General features: G+C 41.1%; 1 protein-coding gene across 2 annotated transcripts in view; it reads right to left on the reverse strand.

Annotated features, from left to right (window-relative positions):
- LOC143333326 (neurexin-2-like) overlaps positions 1-22,464 on the reverse strand; it is a 115,394-nt gene that overhangs the window by 71,259 nt on the left and 21,671 nt on the right. Inside the window, exons 2-7 of one of the 2 annotated variants that reach the window (XM_076751388.1) lie at positions 20,660-21,821; positions 19,259-19,279; positions 13,407-13,436; positions 13,155-13,166; positions 7,445-7,746; positions 2,153-2,314 (exon numbers count right to left, since the gene is read on the reverse strand). In XM_076751388.1, coding sequence (XP_076607503.1) covers positions 2,153-2,314; positions 7,445-7,746; positions 13,155-13,166; positions 13,407-13,436; positions 19,259-19,279; positions 20,660-21,362 — 1,230 coding nt within the window. In that variant the 5' untranslated portion in view covers positions 21,363-21,821. The remainder of the gene's footprint in view (positions 1-2,152; positions 2,315-7,444; positions 7,747-13,154; positions 13,167-13,406; positions 13,437-19,258; positions 19,280-20,659; positions 21,822-22,464) is intronic. The other variant, XM_076751389.1, reaches the window with a different exon arrangement.

Consider the following 22,464-nt stretch of genomic DNA (forward strand, 5'->3'; position numbering starts at 1 on the left):
GCGGAGGTTGCAGTACTGGCAGCGGTGCTGGGACAATAACCTGTACATAAATAACATCTCATTTTCATTTTAGTGTATTCACGCTGCAGAGTAGTTATGCAGACACTCCGTTTAAAAACCATTCAGTTAATGCTTGAGTGCTTTAAAATGCTAATGTTATATACTTTATTAATGAATGCTGCCAGTTCTATGACAAACACATTCATTTTAAATGTGTGTGTACTGCTGTTTAAAGGACAAAATCACATATCTGTAGACTGTGTGGACTTTCCGATTCAAAATGTAAAAAAGCAAAAAACCTAAAAAAAGTAATAGCCAAGAGCATTTCAACACATCTCTGAGGCCATACTTCAGTACTGTAGTGCTCTGTGAAAGATGCTAACATTAGCATGCCAACACGCCCACACTGGCTATGCTAACATGCATGTTTAACAGGTCATGTTTGTCAGGTTCACTATCTTAGTTTAGCCTATTAGCATGCTTACATTCATTCACAGCACAAAACAGTACAGCTGAGGCTAATGGGAAAGTTTTGCAGGTACCTGCTCATAAACCAAAGCACTGATCAAACTGAAATCTTGACCTGATGATGGCGCGATGTAAAAATTAAGAAGATCACTACAGTTTATCCTCTTGGGACCGTGATTAACTGCAGCAAATATCATAGCAATACATCAAACACTTGTCAAGACATTTCCCTCAAAACCACAACTGTCCACCTCGTGGCTGCACTAGAGAAAACAAAAGGAGATCAAAGTCTGTATGACATCCTCTGTGGAACCATGAAATTTCATTGCAATCACATCCAATGGTTGTTGAGCCAAGTCTGGACCAAAGTGGTGGACAACAGGCCGACCAGCCAACACTACCGTCCTTACAGCCCAGCACAGCTACAAACCCTGAATCCTGTAAAGAATTTGTCTGTAACTTCTTTATCAATGTGTCATGGGACTACACTTTGAAACACAGATTACTTGTTGTGGCTACAAACGCAGCAGTCTGACGATTTCAGTTCTCTGACATAAATACTGCTTTGTGGTTAGGACTTGGCAAGCGAAACCCCAATAAGAAAATGCAAAACTGACAAGAAAGATCTTTTTAAGTTCGTTCTGGCAGAGCACTGAAGTCAAGAACACAGTAGCCTATCCAAAAATATTCAAAGAAGTAATCAATCTACTTTTAACAAGATAATATAGCGGTCTTTATAATCTGCCAAGCTCTCACTCTCACACAGCAGGAAGCTGCTGTTACTAGCTTAGTCAGGTTATTTCAGCTCTATTTGCCTTGTGCATTTTGTGTATCCCATATCTAAGCGATGCGTCTGTTCTGTCCTTGGTGCATTGTACTCCCAGCTGAGTCCCATGCTGCTGGATTTAATGGGGATGAAGAGCAAAGCCTAATAGCAGTTTATAAGTATTTATGGAATAAATGGTCTTATATCCTTTGACGTAAGTGTCTCTGGCAGAAGTAAATTCCGTTGTTTGTGTTGGTTATTGACCCCTAGAAAATATGCATGCACCCACCAGTCACCCTGACGCTATTGTTACCTTCTACTTCACTATTTTAATTTAAACTACTGTCTGTTTTCCCCATGTCTTCTTCTAATCCTTGCTTGGGTAGAGAGAGCATTTCTCTCGCTTTTAATGCACATAGCATTTCATTTGCTTTTCATGAGATTGCTCACTTCATTAAATTGTAAGACCAGGCTGAAAGTGGGCATTAACCCATAATTCACTGCTTTGTCTATTCCCTTTCTAATGCTGAGAACATGATCTTAACTGTCTTGCTCAAAATAATTAATGTGACAGGTACAGGTCAGAGTTAAAAAGCTTCCAAAATGTGGATATAGTGGTGAAAACTGAGTTCAGACTGTGTTTCAAGAATGAACATGAGAAGATGCATCTGTTTATGCATATTCGCTCTATCAAAGGGATTCCCGCAGGAATCTATAAATGCATATGTTCTCCACAGCGCAGCCTCTCAGGTGAATGTTTCTCCTTCAAACGCCCTACAGCGGGAGAATCGATATGAATGTGAGGGGTGATTTTCTATACGCAAAACATGCTCTGCTATAGGAAGGGGTAGTGCTATCTACGGAAGGACGGATAGTGTTTCCAGTCCTCTGTTGGGACTGAGGTCAAGCTGCACTCACGTCTTTCAGGCAGCCCATGAAGTTGTTGCTGACCGGGGAGCCTGGCAGGTCTGCTGTGTTTAGGCTGCCTCCGATGTAGAAGAGATCATCAGAGCCCAGCATGGTGTAGTCCTCCTGGGTGTAGCCGGTGGTGGTGAGAATCCCATCCACCAAGATCGTCACCTGGAGGCGCCGTCGGGAGAGGAGGGTTTGGGGAAAATAAATAACAAGACACAGAGAAATTTGGAGTCAAACAGAAAGAACTGGCCTAATTATTTCATGCTCCATTTCTTGATTCTAGTTGAGCTTGTCTTAATGTTGGATCTTGAAGGCAATTACAAGAACAGCTTTGAAGGGTTCGCTAATCTCAGCTGATCCCTGTTTCTGATATATTAGCAGGATTGCAGTGGAGTCAATATACCATAAATATTGGTTCCACTGATATTTTGGCTCCAGAACAATATGAACGCTACTGTATAGTCAATTAATTTGAGATTAAAGATATCAAGATGGCAAGCTGTCTGACTTGTATATTGGCAGCAACAAAACAAGATTATTCTCATATCAGATTCATCAGTACACAGAGACAAAGGAAATGAAATACTGAACAGCTCTATAGGAGAAAAAAAAATGATATGCCTGTTGCCATGACAATAAACCTACAGTTAACGTGTAAGCTTGCACAGATGTGACAGCTCCCACTTTGGGGAAGTGAAAACAATTAGGATCTGTTTTGTGGGTGAAAGGAAAATCTAGTGTGAAAAGCTTCAACCATGATTCCAAATAAAGTTGGGACACTGTGTAAAACACAGGCAGAGACACAGGATGCAATGATCTGCCCATCCTACGGCCGTATTGTTTTCTGTAAATACACACTCATTCTGAGTTTGATGTCTGCAACACATTCCAAAAAAGCTGGGACAGGGGCATGTTTGCTGCTGCGTTACATCACTTTTGCTTTTAGACCACAGCACAGTTTTCCACTCTCTCTCTCTCTCTCGTCAGTCCATCTCAGATGAGCTCAGGCCCAGACAAAGCAGCAGCGTTTCTGGGGGATGTTGATATATGGTTTTCTCTTTGCGTGGTAGTCTTAACTTGCATTTGTAGATGCAGCTCCAAACTATGTTTACCAACAGTGGTTTTCCGAAGTGTTCCCGAGCCCCATGTGGTAACATCCTTTATACAGTCATGTTGCAGTGCTGCCTGAGGGATTGAATGTCACGGGCATTCACTGTTGGTTTTTGTTTTTGCCTGTTATGTACAGAGATTTCTGTGGATTCTCTGAATCTTTTGATGATATTATGGATTGTAGACAGTGAAATCCCTAAATTCCCTGCAACTGTGTGTTGAGAAACATTGCTTTTAAACTGTACAACTATTTGTCTACGCAGTGTTTCACAAAGTGGTGAACCTCGCTCCATCCTTGCTTGTGAACCACTGAGTACATGATGCTCCTTTCATACTCAACCATGATACTATCACCTGCTACCCATGAACCTGTTTACCTGTGGAATGTTCCAAACAGGTGTTTTTGGAGATCTCCACAACTTTCCCAGTCTTGTGTTGGCCCTGTTACAACATTACATATATTGTGTTTTTATGTATTCAATTGAGTTCAGGTCAAGAAGGATTTTAAGTTTTACACAGAGTCCCAAATTTTTTGCATCAGGGGTTACAATAATTTTTCAATTGTACTGCCTCTGATAAACTGCATTTAAGGTCAAAAATGAAAATGACACATCCAGCAAGGCATGGGACAGGCATGTTCATAATTCAAACTAATATGTTTCAGGCCAAATCATATGAAAGACAGCTCTCTCAGCTGTACCATTTAACAATTTAGTTGTTCTACATTGTAAACATGTTTAATTTATAATTATTTATAATTAGATGTTTATTGAGAATTTAATAAGCATTTAAGCATTTGAAATATAACATGTTGAGGGACTAATAGGCATTACAGATAATAACAGGGTGATTTCTATTAAAAGAGAAGGATGACAAGTTAACACTGAGCTACATATCTGGACACAAGTGCAGATAACAGCTACACTACACTGCCACCACCAGCAGATCCAATAGACCTTGACTTAAGTAGATAAGAGAAGTAAAGTTCAATCAGAACAAATTGATCGTAATCACCCAGCCAGGTCTCAGGAGGCATACACAAAACAGATCATTTAAAATATGGGAGCTATGATCAAGTGATTGGATTCTTAAAAGCCCAGTATATCTTGTGAATTTAACTTTGTGCAGTCTGTGGTGTCTGTTTTGTAAAATCAGTGGTATGTTGAAAGCAAAAGGATAAGAGACAAAAGAATGACCTGACAGGGTATGTTCAGGTGTTGGGTCTCTAAAACGAGGTCCCGCATCACCGTTCTCTGCTACTGGCACATATTGATTTCTGTCTATCTGGCAGTGAAACCTTCACTATCTTTGGCTTAGAAAGTGGACAATGGCAGGGCTTGACTGTGGGTTGTTGATACTGCACATCAAGAAACTTCAGAAAACCAAAGTGCTTTCATGTCTGGAAACTGATTGATGCTGCTTTCTCTTTCACTCCACGGCGTCTGGAAAAACCAGACCAATTTCTAATAATGGGTATTACACCATATCCCCAGATAGATATTTTCCTGGCATTTGAAAATCAGAGGTGAGGGATGAATGTGTGCAAAGGTAATTACTGAATTCGGTAAAAACGTCATTCATTAGTGGAGCTCCAGTATTACAGCGAGAATTGAGTGCTGTGTTAACAATGAACAACAGCAGATCATGTGTGTGTACTGGCCAGCACAAGAATAAGTGGATGCATCATTAATAAGGGTCAAAAAAGGAGAGAAGAAGCAAGAATCAGTTTGCTCATGACAGTCAAAGAAGAGACAGATGCAGAGGGAGATAGTAATAGGAAGAATTCTACCCTGAAAAGCACCACCGGATCTAATAAAATGTTTCCACCAGCACTCTCTTGGGAGTTACAGTTCTCCGTATCTACATGTCAGTGAGGTAACTTATCTGAGGGGAAAGCAATTTACACAGGGATCAAATGCATGGCTGAAAGCATAAGTGACGTTGTAAGCATAGGATTGCCGCTCCTCTGGAAGCCGGGGTAAGGAAATAGATGTGGAGGAGGAAGCAACTTTATACGCAGGTTAATGTGACAGGTTCAAAATATATTGGTGATGAGGAGAGAGTTACTACAGATACAAAATGAGTCCCACTTTAGCAAAGGAATGAAACATTTAAATGCAATGCACGTGGCAAAGCTCACTGGAGAGAAACGTGTTTAGTTCAGTTATGGTTGGGGTAAATTTATAAAGCGATGACTTTATATGGCACAAAAACGCTTGGACTCTTTTCACCTTCAGAAGGCCAATTTCCTTAAGGTTTCAGTGCTGTGCTAGAAATGATCCACAGGGTTCTTGTTGGACTCAGTGGTGTGAATGTCCCCTGCAGATTTTTTAAATGCTCTTCTAAGGTAAGAATATTACATTGCACCTCAGCTCACAGGAGCTCTGCTTGAGCTGATACAATTTGCCAGCCTCAACATATTGTACACACTTCTAAATGTGTCAAATGTGTCAGTTAATGCTCCAAAAATATATATTAAGCACAGCTACTGTATGACATTTAAACACTGGCATCATCAGGTATATCTGATGAAGATGCTGAAAGAGTAAGTTGTACAGATTAGCATATTTCTCACTTGATGTGGGTAAAATGCTCTAAAAAGCTCTAAAAACCAGCTGTACACTGGGAGCTCAGCATCAAGCAGCAGACCGGCACAGTTAAAGCATCAAGTCTGTGTGGAGTGATGAGAAAACCATAACCTTCCTCAAATTCATGCACGAACCAAACATACAGTAAATGCCATATTTATGTCATAGGTTTGACTTTGAATTTGGTCTTCTTGTTGTTGTCTTCTTCCTCTGCAATGGTATAATGACACCTGACCCAATTGTCTTGAATATTCAACTGTTTGCTGACCAGTTTGCCATATCACCTTGACAGGTGTCAATGTTCTTTCAGCTGCCCCCAAGTGACCAAAACTATCTGTCATTGCAGGTTTAAAGTTGCATCAAACTTATTGGCTGCTATACAGGACAGAACCCAACCACAAACTGACATGTCGTTATAGCTCAAGTGTTAGCAAAGAATAGTTTACACACCAAAAAAAAAAAAGAGCAAAATTAGCATTTGATGTGTTTACCTACATTTGTATTTGCGAGCCTTTAAAATGAATGGGTAATTAAGTGTGGGTTTATCATTGCAGTCAACACCCTTTCACATTACACTTTCACACTGCACATTTACTGTGTTAATATAAAAACAATGATTAGTGGAGCTTTAAGGTACTGTGTGATGGGACTAATTGTAGAATGACTGCAGCCAAAGAAGAGTGCCAGCAGGGTAACATTTAATGGAACAGACACTTCCTGGCAGCCTGTAAATTAGTTTGGGAATTCAGCACTGTGCTTTGTCCAGTGGACAAAACTAATGAATATGAAACCTTAGGGCCGGGTTGTACTTGGCTTGGGTACAGTACAGTAGGTACAGCAGTACAATATCGGACACATGCAATGGCTGTATTCATTATATAAAAGCTCTGCTCTGCATGACCTCTCTGATACTGCTGCAAAGTTGCATCAGACGCTGCAGCCACAAAAATGTGTGGAGTTCGTCAAAATCTGAAAACCTGCATGACAATTATTGCTCTGTAAGGGTAGAAAAAAAGACTGCAGGCTCCAAAGATTTCTTCTCTGCTGCAGGATACATGAATATGATGGACACTGCTGCATGAGTCAATAGGCTAAAAAGACCTTCACAGCAATCTTGTAGGGGCAGACAAAAACGCAAGGTGCCTGATTATAAAAGGACTCAGAGATTTCCACCGAAGCACTCTATTTCAAGAGAATGAGGTACATGACCTACTATGAGCTTGTAATATCTATCAGAACCTTGAAAATGTGACATCTGGCAGAGCACAAATATTACACATTCAATAGAAAAACAATATATGGCGGTGTTTATGCTGGACTATAGTGCCTAAACCTTATTAGCTTAGGGCTGGTATTACCTGGACCTCATAACAATTTGATCCAAATCTTAAAGATAATTACGCAATTAAATAAGTGTACCTGAAAAATTCACTTTCAGTTACAGTGTAAGGTGACTATACTGCATACAGTGATTGGTTTCTGTTTGACATCCTTTATTTTAGATCCTTTCTGCCTGCTACTTACTGATATTACAGCATACATAATGACAGGCTCAATAAAAGCTACTCATTCACAGGCAGCCGATGTATATACACACCTGGCGTAGGTTGCGGGTCACTCGAACATCATGCCAGACATGGTCATTGAACTTCCCACTGGCTGGCTCCACCAGGGCCTCGAAGGCACCAGAGCCCAGGTTGATGACGAGCCACAGAGCTCCGTTCCTCAGGGACAGGTTGACATAGTCAGCTGACCTCCCTGTGTGAAGCAGCAAGCCGTTCCTCTGCAGGGTTCGGAACGACAGCGTGATCTCATCCAAACTGCTCTGAATGGGAGTCTGGGACAGGTTGTAGCTGAAGAACTCATTGCCTTTGAAGGTGGCCACTGACTCCTCCTGCCCTAAGAGGGGAGGAGAAACATCTTAGATAATGGTTCCAGTCATTAAGGTTGATTTATCTACTGCACGGTACTGTATATTCACTACTGCAGTGACATGTTGAGATAACACTAAAACGAGTAGAACATTTACAAAACAGTATCATTCAACAAATACTTCCCTATCACCAAAACTAACTTGAATGGACCATGTACATACCTGCTGTGAGACTACCCACATATGCTACAAAATCACTGTACAGTCTGATGGACAAATGTACTGTCAGTGGGAGATCATATGAGTCTGCGTGTTGTTTGCACACTAAGGGAGAAGTCTGGTGATACTCTAGACTTTTCTTATTGTCAAGCAATGCCATAAAAAGACCAAAACCAGCAATAAACTGATCCCTATAGAAAGTGTTGTCTGCCTGATATTCCTCTGTTTCACAGGCCTCCTTTAAGACACAACAGAGAGCCACAGTGTTAGTCTGGCTGCCATGCTCCTTCATTAGGATAAACATGGGCCCTTTGAGTCACTTTGAGTCGATCCCACATACAGCTTCCTAGTGCTGCAAATAGTCACTAACACACCAAGTCTGCAGCTGAAAACAGTCCCCAACAAATGTCTATTTGGCCTTTTTCAAAAACATATAAATTTGTGATCTGTTTTTTAGAGATGTACATCTTTAGTAGGAAAAATGGACTCACACATGAGAGCAACAAACAAGATAGGGTAGTCGTTACGTATTGAGATACATCGTTGATTTTGCTGATTTGTTGACAATAAGAGAAGCATAGAACAATGCCTTATCCTTTATTCAACAGTGACATTTTGAAAATGCCAGTAAAAACGCATCAGGTTTGGCTAAACATCTAATTACACCCACAGAACTTCCAGTGAGTATATGTACAGTAAAATCTGATGGCTCAAACAATTTCCCAAACTGTTTCAATAAAAGCAACTTCAGGTTTAAACGGAGCAGAAGGAAGATGCTGGTTTCTGTTTCTGTTTCTTCGTTTCTTCCGAATTCCACATTATTGGCGACATACCTCTTCACAAGCTATCAATGTACTGCCTCTGGTGTCAAACATCTCTACATGTAACACAAAATCGTTCTTGATATTACAGTTCATTCATTCAACGATGACGCTACTAATGATTATACAGAAGATAAAGTTTTTTGATTTGCTTGGATTTTTGACAGCTATTGTCAATGTAAGCTGAATGACAACTTACGAAATGACAAGATTTTGAATAAACAAACAGAAAAAACAAAGCTAGATACATAGATAGATAGATAGATAGATAGATACCATACTCACATTAAAACATGTACAATACTGACTACAAATTCCAATTTGATTTTGGAAAATCAAAGCTATATAGAAGCACGTAAGACATGCAGCAACCTGAGCTCGACGCCACAGAGGCAAAAGGTGTTAAATGTTGTATTTTGATTTTGCAGACTAGTCCTGCCGGAGTTGTCTCAGCCTGACTGTATACTGAATAATTAAATACTGAATAATGAAACACACCGCACTAATTTCCCTTCATACTTCAGGGTTGTAATTTTTTGCATTTAACCATTGTTTCACACTGAACCACAAAGGTAATGTTTACTATTGTGTAACTCAGTTCTTGAACTCATGAATGGACTGTTTCAGGCCCATACAGACACCCCTTCCTTTGCTTGTTTGTAAGTTACAGCCTCAAAACTACTGAGCAAGCCGTTTCAAGCTAGACGGATAAGCTGTCCCTTAAGCCTATGTTTGCTTGTACAGTAGATGTTGGCTTCTGAACTCCAGGGCCAATTTAAGCCGGCAGGAGCAGCGGTCCCATTAGTCTCTATTGTTTGAACAGTGTAGTTACTCAACTACTGAGCAGACAGCGACTCGTTGGGCTATTGCTGTTGAGCCTAAATGTGAAGTTCGGCATTTGATTGATGTTGTAGATGGAGTGGAATGCAAACCTAAGTGCAGGTGCAGAGCCAACATAATGAACACTGAAGGCAACTTAGTGTGGTTGAGGAAAAAGTGACGGTGGGACACCCGAGGTGTTGTCGTCTAATTTAGCACAACATTAGTGCTTATGTGTTGAGTTGATGAACCCCACAGGCACAGGTACCATTTAATCTAATATCTAAAAAGGATTTCTCATACAAAATCAGTCTGTATGACAAGAGGATATGCAACATATCCTGCACAATCATGTTTCTGCCATTACCAGCTTTGTATAATTAAGACGTCACTCGCAGATGAACCCAAAGCCCTCTTGAAGATCTTGGAGGCCTCTGCTTTCCTGGTCACCAATGATGTGGCCCATTGTCTGCGGCAACAATGTCTACCAGCTTGTGGAAAAGGCTGTGCTCTGACACCAGATAATCTTTGACACCAACTCTGTGGTAATGACACAAGAGATGCTGCTGGCGTAGTTTATACATGTTGCTGCTTCTACCTTGGTTGCAGCTATAAGACAATTGCAGCAGACATCTGTATGAGAAGACAAGAGAGGCTCAGCAGAATGTAATGGCAGCACCAACAATCTCTTCATGTCTCTCCCGCCTCTCTTCTGATAGTCACATCTTGCTGTTTTGTGCTACCATTTCCTCTTTTTCTCTGTGTCTATCTTACTATCCATCATCCTATATCCTATTTCCTTGCATCCAATGGTTTCAGACCATAAAGGGTCCCTCTAAATTCAGGGTACAAACAGTAGTGAGTCAATGGGGGGCTGCTCATGGCCAATCCAATGAATTGGGCACCTTCAAAATATGGAGGAAGCAAAAAAATTCTGGGTGCCACTTCAACATTGGACAAGTTAGCTTTAAGACAACAACTGGTGTAGCCCCTATACTCATGTCAAAAAAGGATTATCTGTATAGGTACTGCCCAGAGGTATAAATTAGCTGCTAACTGTCACTGCATGATGCACATCAAACACTGTAGTCTGTTACTACTTCCTATTAGCCCACCTGGTCCCATCTTTAGAACAATAACACTATGCTGCAGTGGCTGCACCATGCCAACAAAAAATGCCAACATGTGGATTGCTCATTAATATTAAGCTTTACAGTTGATTAATTTCAAAGTGGTCCAAGAACCCGGGGCACAGATGGCAACTGCTGACTTCAACTCCTGTTCAGGGGCGGGGGAGTCAGTTGTCGGCTGGTTGCATCCAAACCTCAGGCAGTGTGGGCATGTGCGTAGCCTGGGCAGCAGTTTAACTCCAGTCTGGAGGCAGGGATGTGCATAAGCACTTTAGGCATTCCATCAGCTACACCTGCGCCTGAATAATCTCATAGTTTACTGTATATCTGTGTGTACACATTGGACACATGCACAAGCAGCCACTACTGAAAGTCTGCAAAAAAGCTTTTAATTCATTTAAATACTGTGGGACTCTTCCCAGAGACTGACAGCTAAGGAGTATGTTAATTTGAAATGATGTGTGGCAAAATAAATACACATCAAATAAGACGGCTCTCTTTAGTATCCCCTCAGGCTAATGCTGAATATTGTTGAAGTTAATAACAAATGTTTAAAGAAACATTAAATAGCTGAATAAAACAATGTGATGTCTCATGTATATTCCATGAACTCAGACGTACATTACTTTGTTGCTAATTATATAGCTGTGCTACGTCTGAGTATTGCTCAGAGGGTTATTTCTGTAAATCTTCATTACACAGTTACCAACTACTTCTTCTTATTGATTCATAAAATGGAGCAATTACATTTAGACTTCCTTTCATGATGATTCACATTGTGGTTGGCCTATAGGACACACTTACTGTATAACTTACTAAATATTTGATTTAACAGCATAATTCTAGTACAGCAGACGATGTTAATCATTGCTGAGGCAGTAGCCGCATACAGTATATCCAGCTGCATTGTTCTGTCAGCATACCCATCAATTCAATTTGGAGCTTAAATTGAACATCATCTTTTGGTCTTGTAAAGACTGATTACTCCTTCTGTACATGAACAAGTCTGTCCCAAAGCAAGAAACCAAAGAATCCAGACCTTAATCTATAATGTCACACTCATGTATGGCCTCAAGCTGCACCATTTATAGTGGCTGAAAAACTGCCGTTATCATGCTGTGAAGTATTCACTTAAGCCTTTTCATGTACTGTAAATGACCTCAATATTAGTATTATCAGTTCTACACCAGAAAATGTATATTAGAACACCCAGCGCACTACCACACACTCATTTTTTTCTCATCTTCACCGATTCGTGTTCCATGGAGTGAACAAAGATGGCACACAAAGCTATTCATAGAGAGTAGTTATAACGATATTTTATAGCAATTACATAAAGACACTTTACTGCATTGATTGGGTTGAAAATAAAAATAGAATTTGCTTTGAATGAACATAGTTTCTATGAAACTGTAAAAAAAAAAAAAAACAGGACGATAACCAAACAAATAAGCTTTTTGGTCAGATCAGTAATTTTTAGAAAACCTTTTAAGATGTTTATTTTGTAAAAATTCAACCAAAAAGCTATTCTATCAAGATTAAAGTCTAAGTAACATTTTGCTGATGAGGAAAATGAGGATTTGAGCAGTGTATTTTACTGTCAGCGTGGGTCATTAAAGCCAAGTCTCTATGTTTAGAGACAACACTGATTGCCATGGAGACAGGATGGGGACTTTTATCTGAATCTCACAACACGTGGCAGAAAACACAAAGCATAAATACAGCAGGCTTCATGTAGGTCAGTGCCACCCATACTGTTAGTCAAAATGTCCCTTTAATTTTTTACCTAATGTTGCATTGGATTAATGTTTTTCTTCCAAGGTTTTACATCACAGTGCTGAAGCTTTGGTATAATTCAGATATTAGTCAGCATTCGAGTTCAAATCAGCTGAAAGAGTGTGCAGAATGGTATATCCTAACCTTGTGTGCATTACATTTTTTTTTTTTCTGAACAAGAACAGGAAAGCACTGCAGAATACCTCCCTGACTTAATTTCTTACTGGCAAAACCAAAAATATCTCTTCCATCACTAGTTTGAAATCTATTTCTTTGAATGTGCACATATATGAATATTCAACACATTGGCGCTGCTGAAGTGCAGAAATCATTTGATGGGAATGTTACTTGCAACCCACTGATGAGTGATCATAAACAACCCAGTGATCACACATTTGAGAAATCAGAGCTATCTTGTAACTTTGTGGAAATCAAATTTCTCTGCAACAGCCTCAAGAAAAAAGATGCAAAAGAAATTCCTCTGATGGTACAGTATGTTTGTGTTTCCTTCCAATCATTTTAACAGGAAAAGTCAATAAACTTCTGTGCGGCCCTGAGAGACACTACTGGCATGAGATCATTTTATCCTTTATTACTGACACCTGTTGATTTCCTTTGAAAACACCATGAAACCAAACCGAAGAGATGCTATGAGCATAGATGCATTACCTTGGCGAAAAACTGCAGAGGTCAAAGGTGATGTTCCAGTAGCTCAGTCAGTGGTCAGGACAAGGGTTTGACGGACAAGAATTGAGTGAGTAGTGAGCATAACATGACAGGAAGCAAAAACGAATAGGCAAGTATATGGAAAAAGAGGAGAGGAAATATTAGTGCAGCACAGTTAACTAAAATGATTTCAGGGGAAGGGAAATGTTGTGATCAGGTGGCTGGGAAGGAAAAGCAAACCAATAGACCCCATACCTTGGCGGTTTAACATCAGGTGCGCCAGACCTTGAGGGAAAGAACAGAAAAAAGGATACGAAAACAGGAAGTTCATAAAGAGGTTTGGGAGAACAAAAGCATTGTCACAATGTTGGACTGCAGTTTGTGACAGACATCCTGGGGAAGGTACGGATGTCAAAGTTCAAACTAAAATATAAAGGGGAAATCAAACTAAAAACAGACAAACATCTCAAGGGAGGAGAGGGAAGGCAAGGAAAGAAAAAAACATCTTGATTGGTGCAACCCTTATAGGTAGTTGCTCACACAGATGCTTTTTTCTAAATGGAACACATACTGTATGTTTACTTGATGCAGACAGCGTTCGAGATGTATCAGATATACATAAATCCTGCTTATATCGCAAACACCTGACGTAGAAGGTTACTTATGGTAACACGAGTTCTATGATGTCAAACAGGGCTCTATAGGCTTAGCCACTCATCTCTACACACTGATACTTGCATTTAAGTGGCCAATCCAGATGAGTCTATTTAACCTTGTATGTGGCAGCATTTTATTAAAGGGCAGAAGTGACACCATTCCTTATCTGCTAAATATCCAGCGACCATCACTCATTTCCATCTCGTGGAGCTCAATAACTTTCAGGGGTTGAACAGTGATACAACGGAAGAACAAGGGCAAAACAGTTGCATCAGGTCAGCCGCTCGTGATCTGCCACACCTAACCTTTTAATTCTGGAAATAAAAAGTGAGAAAAAAAAGCAGACTGGACCCAATGCTGCATTGTGTTAAAGCACATCATAAAGCAGGCCAGACAAACAAAAAAATAAATAAATACACATCCCACCTCCATATTTGGTCAAGTCAACAGCTCAACTTACTGGTCTACCACTCATACAGAGAGCAAGACAGGCCATATGCTTAAAAGTAGCACAGCATTGCAGCATTGGAATACCCTCTGACAGTCATACTGGGAACACAAAGAAACAACCATGAGTCTATCAAAGCAAACCGAAAATTCACTGCAACCTATTCATCACATATTGCTGAGCAGCTTCAGGTGACAGTGTCTAAAAGTCCAGCTGGTCAGACTGCTCACTGTGGCGATCAAAGCCAAATTTGATTTCATGTCATGTGTGTCACCATCCTCGGTCTCTCACTCCAATGTCCTGCTCAGCTCAGACACAGAGAACTCAGACGAATATCACAATAGGCCGGCCAGAAATCATATGGCATACGTCACCTGCTCCTCTTGCCAAAAAGGAGATGGGGATGACACAATGCAAACACCTCTGCTGAGCACATGAGCCCTGCCATGCCAGCCAACACAAACAGCTCTCGTCAGTGCATCAATACTCTAAGACTCACACAGAATTCCCGGTTTAAGTCCCAGTTCAGTCATTAGCAAAAATCTTATGAAGGGGCAGGTTGCCGTTGCACAAATCTCCTGCACATGTTCCACTGAACAAAGCTGTTCATGCTGCAACTCTTGGTGTGGAATGGACATGATTACCCCTGGGAGGGTCCTTGCCTGCCAACACGTAGGCTTTTGATACAGAGTGTCATTGCACAGGCCAGTGACTGAGCCTCTGCTTAGACAGGATTCAGCCACAACCCTGTCTACACAGCAGACAAAGAGCTGCTGTGTGCGCGCCTGCTGTGGCTGTGCAACCCACATGACAAGCCAATGTATGTGTACACAAGGCATAAACAGCGTTACCTCCCCTTCCATTCATCACCCCTCGGGTGATCTCATTCTCACCAGACTGGACTGAGATCTTCTGGCGTCTGTATCTTCTGCCCTTCCTTCTGCTCTAAAAGAGAAAGCACATCTATGACATGGCAGTAGCACCAAGGGGCTAAAAGGGAGGCTTGTTTATCATTAACAGTGACAAAGACACACCCAGCGGCACCAGGCTGGAAGCCACCGCCAGCTGAGACAGCATGAAGAATATCTAGTAAATCTCTCTCCATTTCTTTTTCTTTATGTGAGAAGGTGGAAGGGTAGCTTTGCTATAATCCAACTAATAAGAAGAAGCAGTCGCAAAGCCAGAGGCCATTGCTTCATCAAGTGGGGAATTCCCAGTACTAACCCTTGTGATTTCTGTGGAGCTGCAGAAAGGAGCTTTGACCCAAAGACTTCACAGCTATGATGACTCCACACACTTCAGATTTATCTATTTATTTATTTATCTATTTATTTATTTATTTTGAGCACTGGGATGAGGAAAACTGACCTGCATGTCTAATTCATGCACGGAGACTGATGCTCGTGACCAAAACAGGTGAGGGCAGGCAGCGCTTAACGAGCGCCTCAGTCAACACCGTCATCTTTGACTAGTTGTTATTCGAGGAGTTAAGAAAAGTGGATGAGGAGTGGTGTCGTTGCTGCCCTTGTATTGGGGCAGCCACACATTGAATATGCTCATCCTACTTGGCTGAGCCTTATATCCAAATCTCAGTGTGTGGAAAGGCAGAGATAACTGGCTGGACCTATAGAGAGAAACCCATTAGAGAGGAAAGCCCGTGTGGAAATAAACCGCCCTTCCTACCAGTAATCTACTAGCTTTCTATTTTTAAATCAAGACGCAACCTTACCAGATGAGTTTCAGGGCAAACAAAAATGTATAATCAGGCGATGGAAGCTCATTTCATTAAAATGTTGGCATGCTGATTTAGGATCCTTGTGACTTGACCTCATTATAAAACAATACTTCAGTATTTTTAGGAATAAATAAAAACAAAACTCTACGCCAAAAGCCCGCTGTTCTAGTCTGTCTGGAATCTGTAACGAGCAGATTTACCTTGTGGGTGTGACGTGTTAATGATCATCTCATCATGTCTTTGTATAAGGGATTGTGAACAGCAGTCATTTGTTAGTTTTGTGTTTGCCGGGCCCACACATGCCTTTACTCATCTATATTACTGACCTTGAGTAAATCCATAATAAATCCACTCTTTGTTTTCAAACCTTCAAGCGTGTTGCACACTACTGACTCGAGGTTTGAAAGCCATCCTGTGTGATTCAGTGTGGATTTACCCGGCAAAAGTCAGCAAGAGGAAACTGTGACAGATACAATAATAATATTTTCAAGAGTGCTGCCATGCTAGCACAATATAAATGACTTTCTTTATACCTGACGAATGTTTCTCTTGTGACCAAACACTGCTTCAGAGAGGAAGCACACTATGTATTAAGGTACACCACAGACCTGCAAACACTGTGTTGATATATTAACAGGAATGTGTTTCCTCATGATATGGTGTTGACCTTTAAGCCTCCTGCATTCGTTCTTCTGCCCTCTTTTTCTTTCCACTGATTTGATAGATTTTTGCAAAACTTTTTTTTTAAAACCTTTACAACTATCTAGAATTACTGTTCATTTAAATTATGTCCGTGGTGCTGCTCAATAAAAAGCAAAACACATCTTGATTTCATTTCTCCCTAATTGCTTATGACAGTATGAACTTTTGGAAATGCTTCTAACAAAGGCAAACACTGCTATCTAGGTAACTTTAATTAAACAAATAGAGTGAAAAGACAAATGCAGATGTTGAAGGACCTCTCAGTCATTATTGTGACATTAATTAGCGAGCATCTAAGAAGAAAGAGCCATTGCATGAGGATTAGGATTTGCACAATTTGTTTTTCCGTGAAAAGTACAGTATTATGGAGCCTGTTGTAATGAGGGATTAGACCAAGGTCACTGCTGCTGAAAGATGCGAGCCCACCAGGACCAGTTGTGTCCTTACTTTGCAAGATTTTTATGCCTGCTTTGTCAACCCTGTAGTTCTTAGTGTGCCATTACTGTGTGCTTACACATAAAAATAAGGAGGCAACCCCCCCACCCCCAAAACAATGGCAGTGTGTTTGCACTTGACACTTGTGCGCTGTGTTAGGTTTTCCTATACGTTTGAGAGGCTTCTCGCTGTTCTGCGTCTGCCTTGCGAGGTGGCTGTCCTTATCTCTCGTTCACAGACCTGCTTTTTTTTCGCTCACAACACATCAGAGGACGCTGCACTCTTTTGGCATTAGAGCACGGCCCGTCATGGCCTTTGTCCGCACACATCGACGGGAGCCCACGTGCTGCATACTGTAGATGAACAAGTCAGAAGACTCACCTGCTGTGAAAAAGGTTTTCACTGGCTTAAAGCGCTTCCTCAGACAAATAAAGATAATTCCTGCACCACTTAAAACCCACAGCCAAAACCAAATATAGCATATGGGTTACCATCTTTGCCATCTCTGGGGTTGCTGGCGGTGGTGGTGGTGGTGGTGGTGGGGGGGGGGGGGGCTGCTTCAGTTAACGCATACATTCGTCTATTTCTGTCGAGGACAACAAAGACTTGCTGCCAAATAGCACATGGAGTTGTTTGAAGGACAGAAAAAAGGCATCTGGTGAGTGTGATTTTGCTGTTGTCATTGTTGTTTTCATGCATTCTGCATTGGGGATTGTCTCCATGTCAAGCTTTAATCCAATAAACATTCTGATGTGCTCTCTTTGCAGCCTGTCATTTAATAACGCCTGCCTTTTTGCTGCGAGCAGAGCCATGCCATCTTTGCTCTTATTAAGAATGATTAATGCCCGTTTTTGGAAACAGTGCTGAGATGAAACCTATTAACTATTGCTGAAGCATACAATCAGATACCATAGTAACTAAGTCTGAGTTGTGTGCTTTTATGAAACACAGCATCGACAATCTAAACCAAAACATGACTCATCTTTAACAACATATTGCATGTAAGATGATGTATACCAGTATCACTGAATATCTTTTCTGTGTCATGGAAGCCATTCTACACTCTTCCTACTTGCATTGTGCACAGCCACTATACATGAAGACAATAACATTCTGCAACCTTCAGTGTATTTTGCTGTCAAACGCCAAACGTAAGTGTCAGAAGCAGGATTTCGGAGAGCAGGTGCACATGGGTCGGTGCATTTTGAGTCGGTAACAGTGATTTATAATGTGCAGTGGTTCAGTGCACCTTGCGCTGGTCTCCGGAGCCTGTTGGCTGCCCTTTTGCCAGAACCAGCACTCCTTACTGGGGAGATGGATGTCTCGCTCTGATGCAGACTAAACAAATCTCCCTCCTCACTTTCAATCTTCATTTCACTTTCAGTATGTGCACCTCATTAGGATTCAATCCCATTTAATTGTGGTCAGTTAAAATGTTGCCAATAGCGAAAGAAATGTCTCTTTTCCTGCCAAAGGAGATTTGTCCCTCTTAAGAAGAAAATAATTTAAATGCACCTGAAAAAAAAAAATCATCATTGCCCAAATAATATTACAATTTGATGAATGTCAAGGCCTCAGTAGTCAGTCATCTTATGCCAGAGGATTTATGCCATCATGTTTGGGTTTAATCCACATATTGACCTTTGAGCATAATGGCATATAATGGCATAATGACTTCGTAAGCCTTAACATTAAACAGCAGTTTAGATGAGGAAAAAATGCACTGCAGAGAGAGGGAAAAATACAGAAGTTATAAATAATAAAACAAAGCATCTCTGTACAGTCATTTTCTCTGTGATGCAGTATATGAACGCTCCCCATATTGTTCAACACCCACATACTCTGCAGACCCCTCCAGTCACCTTCGGCACACTGATTGCATATACAATGAGCATTCAGCACATTAAATGCTTTTTCCTTTATCGACCTCATGACCAGTGATAGTATATCTCCTTTCAGCTTAATTTGTTGGATGTCAGAACTGCAGTCCAAACCGACAATAACAACCTGATAATAAGCGAACACACTCTCACACACTGATGCTGTGACAATTGCCTTTGCAAATAAGATCATCACCAAACAAACAAATTCTGCGCATTGCTCTGCTCATTATGTGATGCATTGTCTTACCTTCTACTTCTTTCTGGACAGCTGCAGGAGAATAAAGACAAAGAGACATATTTAATGTTGATATCAGGATATTAGACCACTACCAGTCTGGTATCTCCATCTACTCTAAGACAGATGCTTGATGCGTCATGTTTTGATTAACCTTTCTTCTTCTAATGATGGATTGTCAATGCTGACAATCCATCATTATTGTCAATAGAGTCCAGTGAATATTTGATGTCTTTCACCTGCTTGTTTGTGAATGTTGTTACCTTTAGCAATCAAAATAACAAACAATTTCAGGTGTTCTGATATTCAAAATTCATATGATCTTATACTGACTCCAATATTATGGCATTACTTTGCAATAAGGCAAAAAAAAAAAAAAAAAAGAGGTTGCCATTAAAGACTGTTAGTAGTTTATATAATGGTGTACAATGGCTGTTACAATGCATGCAATGAAAATAACTTTTTGCTTGCAGGTTGTGAGTCCACTGTTCAAATGAAGGGACCCGAGCCAGGATCCATCCTTTGTCTTTTCAGCCAGGAAGGTCACCCCCATCCCTCCCATGACCCCCTGATCTTGTGGAAGAAGGCTGCAGGGCTGCCGAGCCAAAAATGTATTATTATAAGAGGGAAATCGGACATCTTTTGGCAGAGTGGAAAACCTCTTTAATTAATCATTTATTCGCATTTTTCTTTTCTGTAAGTACCAAGGAGTTTTAAAGCTCACTTTAAAATACCCAATTCTGTCCTTACTGAAAATCCATTTGGTAGCCTGTGAAATGTCCCAGTGTTGAAAACATGCAAACATCTGTCACATTAGGAAGCTGTTATCTCCTATGACTTGTGAAAATAACTGCAGAGAGAGCCGGACTCACACACCCAAGCAGCCTTTAAGTACTTCTGGAGTATACTTTGACCTGGATTGCTTTTAAGTGGGCTTTATTGATTATTTCCTGGATTTCAGTCAGTGATGAGACCATATACTTAGAAACGGATATTGATAAGAGATTTTCAAACAATCTATAAGCTAATGGAGGTAAGGAGTTAGAAAAAAATGACAAATTTTGACAATTAAATCATGACGCATTACACATTTAATTGAGGTAAAACTTATATAACGATCCCATGACTCATTTATATTGGTCATATATAATTGCTGAAATGCCGCTATTCTGCATTGACTTTGTGACTCTTCCCTGCTTGTGCTATTGTGACACTACATTTTAGCATCTAGCATTATCCTGTAGCTGGAGAACAGTGCAAACAACAACATGCTCTCAAAAACTCCCTTAATCATAGAAAGCAATGCATTTAACTGCAAAATAAAGTCTCTCTGTCCCAAAATCAGACAGGAAAAAAAAAATACTAAGGCAAAAATACATTTTGTGACAAGCAGAAGGATGATGTTTTTCTCACCTTCATGGCAGTACCTTCCCCTGTAGCTGGAGTTGATGCAGTCACAGACGACCTCTCCGTGGCTGATGGAGCACGAGCCTTTGTTGCTGCACGGAGAGTGTGTGGCACATATATACTCCAAATCACTATGGACAGCTTGACCATCCAGCAGCACAGGCAGTGCCTCCCCCAGTTTCAAATTGGCTATAAAGCCCTGGAATGGCGGCTCATATTTAACAGTGCTGGACGTCAGGGCAGAGAGACGCACATCGGGTGAGATTCCGCCTACGTAGAGGTCACTGGCCACTACCATCTCTTTTCTCTTGGACTTCACCTCAGCCACTTTCTCCTCGTTGTCCACCACCAGCCTAGTATCTCTGTAGTTACGGGTGAGAAGGACTCTGTGCCAGCGCAGGTCGTTGATACGCGTCTCTGTATGCAGGGAGGCTGGTTCGGCACAATGAATGGTGAAGCGCATCTGGAGCCTCCCGTCTGCGATTAGAAGCTCCAGGAAGTCGCAGTTCCCTCCGTCATCCAGATAGAGCACCAGAGCTTTGCTGACATTGGTTTTCAGGATGAAGCTGAGCTCACCTGTTGCTTTGGCATCCCACTGGCCATAGCGTGTCCATTGACCAGGAACCCCCTCATATTCCAAAGCTATTCCTGTTAGCACCAACCCAGCCAACAACAGTAACCAGGAAGCCTTGCCTTTACACCTGCCCATGATGGTTACAATCTACAACTACTGGCTCCCCTGTGGTCTCTAATTCATATGAATCCAACAGAGCTGTGAGGAGGAATGTTATCTGGTGTTTACACTTCTTTTTACACTTCTTGTCTTTAATCACCCTAAAACTTGCAGAAATATTACTGCGACTCCCACATGCAGTAACGGAGTTTCTTTAGCCTTGGCTGCCTATCCTTTTTATTCTTTTTGCCATGTCTCCACGGGTGACACGTGACAAAGTGAGCAAATGAGGCACATTGCAGAATACTTTGCATCTACTTTGGATCGGCTGAGAAAGAGAACAAACAACGCAAGTGATCCACAATACTGTGTGCTTCCTCGTCTTCGCCATCCAGTGTCCTGGCCTCCATCCAGCACTGTTCCCGTCAGTTCCCCATGGGTTAGCTAGGCACGCAGCTTAGGTACAGCCTCCATTCTTCTCAGCCTCCCAACATCCTACGACATAAAAGAAGAACGGCTAATGAATAGCTGGGAAGATTACAAACAATTGATGGTACAAAAAAAGGTGAATAATATAAAGTCATTATGAATACATGGCAAATTAATTATAAAATCTAACAAATCATTCAAATGGCAGAGCGGGGAATATGGAGAAGAGAGTGATAGAGGGGTTTCATTTTTCTGAAGAATTCAGAAATCAGCATTCAGTGGAGGTTCATATTTTCATAAGCCATTTCCAGCGACTTGTTGTTGGCAGCTGGTTATCATGAAGATCATGCCTACAGCCCAGAGACTGCAGCAACAGGCCCTCAACACAATGCTCGGGCCAAGTAGCAGCTCCATCCTCCTCACATCTCAGCATTCAGGGAGAAAAAGACAATAGAATGTCTCACTAATTTGCTGAGTCCTGTGCTAATTTCCAAAAGCTGGTGGAAAAAGTAGCCCCACAGATGCTTTGTTACAATCCATGGTCTCACTAACTTCAGTGATGTTGAGCCCCTTAAGCCCTCTGCGCTCCCTGGGCTAAGCTAAGACATTACAGCTGAACAACGCATGCAGGCCAGAGGCTGGGAGTGATGGAAAGGAAGGGGTCTGTGTTAGAAACAAACAAACAAACACAAAATTCAATACTTTGTGA

The sequence above is a fragment of the Chaetodon auriga genome, chromosome 15, assembly GCF_051107435.1.
Source record: "Chaetodon auriga isolate fChaAug3 chromosome 15, fChaAug3.hap1, whole genome shotgun sequence".
Classification (NCBI taxonomy): domain Eukaryota; kingdom Metazoa; phylum Chordata; class Actinopteri; order Chaetodontiformes; family Chaetodontidae; genus Chaetodon; species Chaetodon auriga.